Raw genomic sequence first — 10616 nt, forward strand, 5'->3', positions numbered from 1 at the left:
GACTAGCAGTGTGTCAAAATGATTAATAATGTGTCAAAATGACTCATTTATACACAAATAGCTCTTTAACAGCATGACTGATCTGTTTTTTAAGTACAGAGGTTTACACGTTACCCAATTGCGCCATCATCGATGACAAAGTTGACAACAGTAGACTGACAATACAGTGGCCAGACACCCCAATTTCACCGTGACAGTTCTGGTTTTGAGCCAAGTGTTCCGGTGACCCGACAAATATCCCCAAATATCACTAATGTCTCGTAAAGGTCCAACAGTGTTATATTTTCCGATCTTTGAAATACGTCAGAAATAGCCAACACTGAAATCAATAAAGCTTTGTTATCACATCAGCCCAGTTATGTGTATTGGACGACTGTCCTAATCAGATTCTATTGTAGTGTCTATATACGTAAACTTGCATTTTGGATACATCCCTATGTGTGGTCATAAGAACCACTCCGTCTCACAGCGATAACATATATAAAATTGCGGCAGAGGGCGCATATTTGTGGTTTCGCACCTTCCTCTGACGTCAGAAGGTCAGCTGCAAAAAAGGTCACAGACTTTCTGTCCAAGATGGCGGCCTCCTTGTGTCAGTGTTATCGGGTGAGATTTCATAAGACTGCGCACTTCACCACGTTATGTTTTTACAGCTGATCTTTGAAACTAAATTTATTTAAAGATAAAATAATACTTATGTGTAAGGTTGGCGTAGATCGAATGGCAAGGTCGGTCATAACACCTTAGGCAATGATTTGCTAACTAACTGGCTCGGTGAATGCCAAGAAGCTCTGATCTGGTGCTGGAAACCTGCCGATTCGTTCGTCTGGGCTCACGATTTTGAGTATTACAATATAAATAATAGTAATTCTAATTTCAGCCTGATCCAGACGTTATCTGAAAAGCTATTTGGTCTTCAACAAGCTAGCTTTGATTTGAACAAAACATACCAAGGTAAACTATTTAGCTAAGTGCACTAAATGGCTCTTAGATGATGATGGTAATGAATATCGATCATTGATTGTGCAACTTAAACCAGAACTGTGACTGACAATTCTGAATAACGATGATATCCCGGTACTGTTGCAACGTTTCACAAAAATGTCCAAAACAAGCAAATATGTATCCAGCTAACTAATGAAAAAGCTTTGGAGTAGCTAGCTAGGTCGTTATCCACTTGTCGGGGTTTTTTTCAGTTATGTTGTGGTGACTAGACTTGTTGCATGCAAGATCACCACTTAAACAGGTAACTCTTATATACTCCGCAAAACCGGACAAACGTAATTCATATAAAACCTCCAACAATGTACGCTTTGCATGCGATTGCGTCGTCAGCAAGTCAGCTAGCTAATTAGCCAAATTAATCACTGAAATTGTTAGAGTTCAACTGTAGCCTGACGTGACTGATAAAACATGCTTCACAGAGGAATATAATCGATGCCATATTAATGTCCTCTTGCTCAACTGACGTAATTTTGCATGGGAAATGTTGTCCTTTAATTTACATGTGTTTTTCTTTGAAATATTTTCAAGTTCAATTAATATATGTGACATGGCTTTACACCACTCTTCACAGCTCTGTGTCAGAAGGAGCTGTCTTCTCCTGTCAGCGTGTTCCTATGCCTCCACATATAACAGAGCTTATGTCTACAGGATATGTGGGTCCCTTACTGCATCCTCACAGGTAACACAATTCCTGTTCATATTTAAGTGTATAGGCATGTTATTTTCATTTTATACCCTGATAATTTCCATCTTTGGATAATGTTGTCATTCATCGTCATTCATCCAAAGTATGTCTTTGTTCCAAACCACTGTTTAAACACAAGCTTTTAAAGCCACTGACTCAGTCTTGAAAATATTGTGAACAGAAACATAATCAGTATGGTTTTGAATGCTGTCCTGTCCTGTGTCAGCTTCGATATGCGTCAGGTGGCAGAGGAGGCCGCAAGGGCTTTTTGGGAGAGTTTGTGGATGGCCTTAAACAGGAGCTGAGCAAGAACAAAGAGATGAAGGAGAACATCCGTAAGTTCCGCGAGGAGGCCAAAAAGCTGGAGGAGTCAGATGCCCTGAAGCAGGCCAGGAGGAAATACGTAAGCATGGCATCTGAGTCTCATTCTGCAGGTGTAATTGAAAATCAGAGCAGTGACCCACACATTCATAGTGATCTCAAACCTAGTTCTCTTTGACTTTTAGATATTAGTTTACATGCATTGTATTTTCACGTAGCCTTTAAAGAAGAAGAAAGGTATCCAAGAATAGGAGCTTTGCCCTGGTTGGAGATAATGTGGCATGTTTTCTAGGGTATACTAAAGTAAAATGTAGTCTCTAGTAATTTCCGGTTTTCATTCAATATTGAAGTTTTTTTTATGTTTTATATGTTCATCAACTAGATTATGGAAATTTTTATGGCTTGAACATATTGTCTTGCAAACAGGTGAGAAAGATGGGAACTTTTTTAAGAGAACATTTTAAATTATCTCTCTGCTCCTCCCAGAAAACCATTGAGTCTGAGACTTTAAAGACCTCTGAGGTGCTGAAGCAGAAGCTGGGGACCCTGTCAGAGACTGTGAAAGAGGTGGGGTGCCGCAGCTACACTGTCAGACTCTGTCCCCATTAAACTGTTGTGCATCTTTTACGAATGGAATTTCCTCATAAAGTAATAAGCTCTTTTGAATAGTGAGTGTTGTTATATATTCAGCTGCACAGAAGGAAAAAAATAGGCAAAGTTGAGACCATAACATGCCCTTGTCCTCTTATGCATGTCTGCTTCTCCACAGGGTCTGGAAGAGGTGAGCCGCACCGATTTGGGGAAAAAGATTAAGGAAGGTGTGGAGGAGGCGGCCCGGTCAGCCAAGCACTCAGCAGAGACTGTGTCCAAGAGCGGGGAGAAGCTGGGCAAGACCGGGGCCTTCCGAGCAATCTCACAGGTATTACCCAGGTTCTGTCCATTTCTCAAAATAAGAGCTTGCTTTGCTGGCAGTGTGGCAATTCCAAAGTTAGTGCAAAAGCAGGAAAATACAAAGAAAGGCAGTCACACATAAGTGTTATTAAAATATTGAATGCTGAAACCTACTGATTATATCAACTACAAAACTTCACATGCTGCTATTTTATTACTTTCTAAAACTAAGACTGTAAAATGGAAACTTAGCAGTTGTGCTCTGTGTGTGCTATGAGTTTTCCAAATCTGGGTACGTTATTACCTGATGTGGAGCTGTTCAGAACCTTTTGGGTAATAATATAAGGTGCTTTGCTAGAAGTGTTCTCGGAACCAACACCTCTAATGATATTGGCTATATACACAGATGAGCCAAAACATTATGTCCACCTGCCTAATATGCCGTTGGTCGTTGGTGTGCCGCCAAAACAGCACTGACCCTCCGAGGCACGGACTTTACAAGATCCCAGAAGGTGTCCGTGGTATCTGTCACTAAAACATTAGCAGCAGATCGTTCAAGTCCTGTAAGTTGTGAGGTGGAGCTGCCATGGATCGGACTTGTCGGTCCAGCACATCCCACAGATGCTCAATTGGATTGAGATCTGGAGAATTTGGAGACCAGGGCAACACCTTGAACACTTCCCTCAAACTATTTCCGAGCAATGTGTGCAGTGTGGCAGGGCACATTATCCTGCTGAAAGAGGCCACTGCCCTCAGGGAATACCATTGCCATGAAGGGGTGTACCTGGTCTGCAACGATGTTTAGGTAGGTGGCACGTGTCAAATTGATGTCCACATGAATGGCCGGATCCAGGGTTTCCCAGCAGAGCATTGACCAGAGCATCACACTCCCTCCACCAGATTTGTCGTCTTCCCACAGTGCATCCTGGTGCCATCAGTTCCCCAGCTAAACGGCGCACACGTACACGGCCAACCATGTGATCTAAAAGAAAACGGGACTCATCAGACCAGGCGACCTTCCTCCACTGCTCCAAGGTCCAGACGCTCGCTTGCCCATTGTAGGTGCTTTTGACGGTGGATCGGGGTCATCATGGGCACTCTGACAGCAGCAGGGTGCGATGCACTGTGCGGTGTGAAACATTCCTCCCATAACCATCATTAAAATTTTCTGTGACTTGTGCCACAGTAGACCTTCTGTCCGTTCGGACCAGGCGGGATAGCCTTCGTTGCCCTCGCGCATTGATGAGCCTTGGGCGCCCAACACCCTGTCGCCGGTTTGTGGTTTGTCCCTCCTCTGACCACTGTTGGTAGGGACTCACCACTGCTGACCGGGAGCATCCCACAAGCCTTGCGGTTTCAGAGATGCTCTGACCCAGTCGTCTGGCCATAACAAATTGGCCCTTGTCAGAGTCGCTCAGGTCTTAACTCCTGCCCATTTCTCCTGCATCCTCCTGCAACACGTTGACCACAAGAACTGATTGTTTGCTTACCATCTAATCTACCCAGACCTTGACATGTGCCCTTGTTTGGAGATGATCAACGTTATTCGGTTCACCTGTGAGTGGTCATAATGTTTTGGCTCACTGGTGTAGTATTGTGGAAACTGAATTCTCTTAGTCAAGATCAAAACTGGATTTCTATCTAGCTATACAAAATGATAGCTTTATTTGTGAGATTAGCAGCATCATGCCACACCTAAATATCTTAACCATGTATCCTCCAATGAACAGTTAAGAACAAAATGTTCTAAATAAGTAGTAGGTAGTAAACATGTTAATAATAATAGTACCCAATAATTGTGTGTTTACTCCTTCATTTGAGTAATACCATTAGTCTGTTGACTCAGCATATTAAGCTTCAGTAATTTCTCCAGCAATTTGTATTTAAAGCCATTTTGATCCTCCATAAGCAGTCTGTACTGAGATGAGTCAGCCTGCTTCTGTCAGAGTCGCTGGTTGTTCTTTATTTTGCATATGTGATTAAGACCATTACGCAAGCCCCTGAACCAGTTATAAATGCAAATAGAATCTGCGGACTGTCTACATCCTGGGAAATGTAGATGAAATTGGACGGTAGGGCTAGGTGCTGCAGTTGCCTTCGTTGTTTTGCTGCTTGTGTTGAGCATTGCTTTGGGGGCCTTCAGAACAGCACTCGCACCACTGCATGTCAGTGTTGTTGACTCTCCCTGTCTGTGTTCACAGGGTATGGAGACTGTGAAGAAGGAGATTGATGACCTCGGACAGAGCGGGCCCTACCGACCCCCAACTCGATTACGGAAGAGAAGCGACTTCTCGTCCAAGGCTGGGGGGAGCGAGTCCAAGGTGTTTGAGGCCAATGAGTAGGTCCCCCCTCTTCCTGCCATGGTGCTTTTAGTGTCTGTAGGTCTGTTGGTAAGACATGTTTTTGTGTTTGGAGTGGGATCCTAACAGCGCACTGTAAGCTTCACCCAGGTGTACCATTTACTTTGGATAACTTGTGTCTAGTTTAAGATACTCCCTCAGGCAAGATGTTTCAGTGTGTGCATTTCTTTGGTGTTCTTGAATTCATATAGTGCTGTGTTTACTCTGAAAAGCAGAATGTTGATTCTTGAACTGTATTTCAGAGAAGCCATGGGTGTTGTGCTGCATAAAGACTCAAAATGGTACCAACAGTGGAAGGAGTTCAAGGACAACAATGTGGTTTTCAACAGTAAGAATATTATTTTTCTCCTTTAAACTTCAAACCTAAACCACTTGAATGTGTGATAAATCCCAGTGAATGAAATTGTGTCATACCTATTTTAACCAGTAGATGGAGCTAAACGACAATGAAATTATAACAGTCCCAAAGTGAGATATCCTAACGGTGGTTGATGCAGAGATGTGTGTGTTGAGATGGAGGGAGGCAAATTGTAATTAACCAGAAAGAGGCAGCTTCCTTGGAGATTCAGGGAGAGATGCTGAAGAGCAGGTGTGAATCTCAGTGACAGCTAGTGCAGGCTGGTGAATAGTCTCCTGCTCCAATTAAAGCCTCGTTAACCTTGGAGTTAATGAGGCCACACTAACGAGCATAGGGTAATGGGAGCACTGTCAGTCCCGGGGGGGTCAGGTGGGATAGTGGGAAGGGGAGGGTGTTTTCGAGTTTTACTAGAACAATTTTAGCTGTAGACCAGAAGTGGAAGGGAGGGATAACATAGTATAATTCCATTGAGGAGGGAGTTTTTCATTTTTAAAAGAAAAGCATGTAAATTATGCATTTTTTTAATAGGACATGGATTTCCCTGTAACCACTAATAGTAGGCATCAGCATTCATTCAGCGTTCAGACTGCATCGTGGGCAAACAGTGTATCTGTAGGTGTAACCAGGAAATGGATCTGTGAAGCGGCTCATAAATCACCACTCCGTTCGTGGGAAACAATGAGCTGCAGCCCCACCCTGCGCTCTTGTTTTTTGCTGTCAGATCCCAGAGCTCAGGCGGATTGAGCCTGCAGCGCCCTGGAGCTCAGCCTGGCAGAGGGTTGTGGGGTGCCTGCGTCTGCAGCTGGCAGGGACGGGGGGGGGGAGGCGAGAGTTCAGCTGCCAAGCATTTCAGAGCCTAACGATGACGGCCGTCTCCGTCTCCTTTCCAGGGTTCTTTGAAATGAAGATGAAGTATGACGAAAGCGACAACGCCTTCATCAGAGCGTCGCGCGCCGTCACGGACAAAGTCACAGACCTCATCGGTAACCACCCTCTTCCACTTCTCACCCCTAACTCCTGTTTGGTACTTAAGTCCTGCTCCAGTGCCGCTGAAATGTAGATGTTACTGACACCAGTGCATTTTATATCAGATAAAATGTTAACACCCTGTTAAGCTCTCATGTTTGTATCTAAATGGATGAGGAATGATTTGGAATGATCTTGACCCCGTGCAAAATGAATTTGATTGTAACATGCAAAGGCACTTTTCAGGACTGTGAACCCTGATGGGAAGTTGGATTTGTCTGGGCAGGTGGGCTGTTCTCCAAGACAGAGATGTCTGAGGTTCTGACAGAGATCCTGAAAGTGGATCCCACTTTTGACAAGGACTCGTTTTTGAAGCAGTGTGAGCGTGACATCATCCCCAACATCCTGGAGGTGAGCGGAGTGCACTGTGACTTCCACAGGCAGACTGCTGGAGGGCTCAAAGAACAAAGTGGTGTTTAATGAAGGTGCTTAAGTAAAGTTGTAATCTGGTTACATGCTTCATATCTGCGAAGATGTGGATTCCTTACATGTTTTCTCTGTTGTTCCAGGCTATGATCCGTGGAGAGCTGGAAGTGCTTAAAGACTGGTGCTACGAAGCTGTAAGTGCTATTGAGATTGCTGAGTGCATAGATTATTGTCACGTTCATGATCTGAGCCAACCAGGTACACTAGTATACAAGAGATATGGAATATGCATCTCTTAAGATGATGTAGCGGAGAGGACCCGTCTCGGTAAGATGGAGTTGTGTCTCCTGCAGTGGGGGCCAGTATGGTTGTTAGTGCTAAACCTGCTCTCGTCACCGTCTGCAGACATACAGCCAACTGGCCCATCCCATCCAGCAGGCCAGGGCCATGGGGCTGCAGTTCCACTCCAAGATCCTGGACATCGACAACATTGATGTGAGTGCCAGTGTGGAGGCCGCAGGTCCTTCCTCGTGTAGCAGTCATGGTTCCGTTCAGCCTCACCGTCTTCCTCGTGCTGTGTTTCTCACCTCATTTCCTACTTGTGCACTCAGTTGGGAAGTAGTTCAGTAGGCAAGTAGAGCAGTAGCTCTTTTAGATGTTATGCAACGTATGCATGCAATCCATGGATCCATTTCACCTTCTGTGTATCACAGAATCTGGTCTGGCCAGTTGAATGTGGAATACATTGGAGCACAGAGGACAATGCAGTGCAGAAAAGTTGGTTTGATTGCCCTCACAATTTCCTTGCTAGAGACTGCAGCTCAGTCCTGGCCCTGTCTTCCATGAGTCAGTGTTGCTGTTTTAGACCTTGGGCTATATGAGCAGTTGATGTTGATCTCTCTGTTTCTCTCAGCTGGCCATGGGGAAGATGATGGAACAAGGCCCTGTGCTGATCATCACCTTCCAGGCTCAGCTGGTCATGGTGATACGCAACCCCAAAGGAGAGGTGGTGGAGGGGGACCCGGTGAGTGTGGTGACACAGGGGAGAGTCGGGACACACAGGACCAGTGGGCTGGGGGAAGGGTTGGGGTATTGAAGTTTAGCCAAGCATTTTGTCCTTTCTAGGAAACCATACAGGAGTTGAGCTTGAAACAGGTGGTTTAGTTGTTGAATGATAGTGGCTTTTTTCCCCCACTATGGTCATCATTAAGATGACGATGGAGCTTATGGGACTTGTTAAGAGCACTCGACGCCGAAGCCCTCAGTTTTAAGGACAGGGCGAGGGTGCGGCGCGGGTGAAGTAATGCCCCTCTCGGGCTGATTGATCGCAGCGTGGGCCTGCAGGCCACCTCTCTCACACCGCACAGACAGGAGCAGGAGACGGTATTGACCTGATGATTATCAGCCAGCATGTAAAAGCCCACTCACTGTCTGCGCTGTAAATCAGGCCTGAGTGCTCTTTGATGGCACCTCAGGGATGCCTCTAATTGGGCGAGCGGAGGTTGAGTTCCATCCACTCATCAGGAGAGAGCTGGCACATAGTCGGTCTGGAGCCGGGCGCGGCTGGCCGGAGCAGGCTCTTGAGTTATGGGGCCCAGTTCTTTTCTCTGTGTGCCCAGCTTGTTTTTTTCTCCCATAGCACTGGCTGAGGGAGAGAGAGGGGGATAGAGATGGACTGTGGCGTGGCGTGGTTCTGACTCTGTGTCCCTGGCTGCCCTGACAGGAGAAGGTCCTGCGGATGATGTACGTGTGGGCGCTGTGCCGCGATCAGGAAGAGCTCAACCCCTACGCCGCCTGGAGACTGCTGGACATCTCTGCCTCCAGCACAGAGCAGATCCTCTGAGGGGGCGGGGAGGGGGACAGAGACTGTGCCGGGGGAGGGGTGGGGGAGGAGGGGGACGCACACACACACACACGCTGCCCGCCCTGCCAGCCACCAACAGTCACCCGGAGAAGGGGCCGTTTGTTTTTTTTGGAGCTCCCGATCCGTACGGCTGTGGCGTCCTTGGAATGGGCAACGTGTGTCCCCCAGACTGAGCGGAGCCCGAGGTGACCGGAGCGTCCCCCAGTAGACAGACTGCGTTCTCACCACGCCGTGCTGGAGCAGAAGGCTGGATGCAGACCGCGTGGCCAAATCATGCATCCCGCTGTCTGTCACACTACACTGGGGTGGGTCACCCTAGCTGGGGGGGAGGGGTCTGTGAGGTCATGCTGTGGTCCACTGGTGCCATAAATGCCTTCAGTTTTGTAGAAAGGTCCTGTTATATTGTTGAAAATCAGTATAACAAATCAAAACAAATATTTATTTAAAAAATAAAAGACCCCATTGGGCATTGTCTGTCTGTAACAAAAAAAAAAACCTGATATTTATGTGTGCATTTCAACAGACTAGAAATCAAAGTGCACCATTGTGCAGTTTATACTTGCCTTAAGCAAATGTTAAAATTGGATTGATCTCCCAACTTCAAGTTTCCACCCTGATCTTGACTTTAAGTGGTCTTTAAAAGTCTGGCCATGTCCTGTTTCTTGGGCACAGTGAGCTGTTGTGGATCAGCTTGTAGAGATACAGCTGTATGTGTTTCTCAGTAGCTCGTAGAGAGGAATGTGGTGGGGCTGGATGGTGAAGCGGTTGTTCGCCAGAGCACTTTGCACACTTTGGCTCTTTGTTAAGGTCTGCCGTCATGGAAATGCAAGATGTCTCCAAGATGAGATGGCAGACTGCCAGCACAAACCAGGGCCTCAGTCTCCCCTGAGTGAACCAGTCAGAGGTCAGACTTACTCGCCTGACTGACTTTTTAGGTTTGTTTTGCTCCGCCTCTCATAGAGGACATCCAAACACTGAAATCTGCTCAGCACAATACCGAATCTAGAGTGGATTTGTCTGAAACAAATACTCTGACAATTACCCCTTAAATGAAACCGTTTTCGAAATAGGTACTCTGACAGGGCTCGTAATGGCAATGACATTATTTGTTCCAAAAAATGAGATGCTACCCAAGAGCATGACACTGGGTTGAACCATATGTAGCAGTATATATAGTGCGCATGTAAGATTTCTGTTTCAGAGCAAACTTACTGTAAGTTGAAGCAAATAAAGATAACGGTGGGGGAGCCTCTCAGGTGAAACAGGAGAGTTAAGCAGAGCTCCTGGTAATTCTGAAGGCTGCCATCCTTGTAAACCATCTTGCTAAAAAATGAAATCACTCTATGAATCAGTTCTCTGTATTCTGGTCCAATGACAGTGAAACGCACTGAAGGCTTCTCTGGTATATCCGTGCGCCTGGGGTAGTGCAGGCAGGGTGCTGTTGTTGCTTGGCATAGGGAATGCATTACCTGTGTACTCAATGTCAAATAAAGAGTCCAGGCTGCTGTTTGCTACCCACCTCATCTCATTTGACCAACGAAAATCTGCATTTTCCTCTTGGAATTAAATTTGTTTACATTTTAACACAAAAAGAAGTACAGAAAAGTGTACTACAGTGATACAGAATACACCGGTTGCAGTGTAAAAGAGTAATGGTACTTCTTTTGAACTTGTTTCAAGCATTTGTGTTCTGTCAGCGGTTCCTACACTCTCCGTTCCTGTGTCTAATGACGCAGAACA

At 45.9% G+C, this 10616-nt stretch overlaps 1 protein-coding gene across 1 annotated transcript; it reads left to right on the forward strand.

Annotated features, from left to right (window-relative positions):
• Window positions 1–570: 570 nt before the first annotated feature.
• timm44 (translocase of inner mitochondrial membrane 44 homolog (yeast)) lies at window positions 571–10389 on the forward strand. Its single transcript, XM_036521767.1, has 13 exons — window positions 571–606; window positions 1577–1684; window positions 1917–2093; window positions 2498–2578; window positions 2781–2930; window positions 5104–5240; window positions 5505–5590; window positions 6511–6603; window positions 6873–6997; window positions 7156–7206; window positions 7418–7507; window positions 7926–8036; window positions 8736–10389. Exons 1-13 carry the CDS (start codon window positions 577–579, stop codon window positions 8853–8855), a joined length of 1359 nt encoding a protein of 452 aa, XP_036377660.1. The 5' UTR covers window positions 571–576; the 3' UTR covers window positions 8856–10389.
• Window positions 10390–10616: the final 227 nt, after the last annotated feature.

The sequence above is a fragment of the Megalops cyprinoides genome, chromosome 2 (genome assembly GCF_013368585.1).
Source record: "Megalops cyprinoides isolate fMegCyp1 chromosome 2, fMegCyp1.pri, whole genome shotgun sequence".
In the NCBI taxonomy this organism is placed as follows: Eukaryota; Metazoa; Chordata; class Actinopteri; order Elopiformes; family Megalopidae; genus Megalops; species Megalops cyprinoides.

Coding starts and splice junctions, on each gene's coding strand:
- timm44 (XM_036521767.1), top strand. CDS start 577: ATGGCGGCCTCCTTGTGTCAGTGTTATCGG. Junction 1,685..1,916: donor CCCTTACTGCATCCTCACAG/GTAACACAATTC, acceptor GTCCTGTGTCAG/CTTCGATATGCGTCAGGTGG. Junction 6,998..7,155: donor TCATCCCCAACATCCTGGAG/GTGAGCGGAGTG, acceptor CTGTTGTTCCAG/GCTATGATCCGTGGAGAGCT.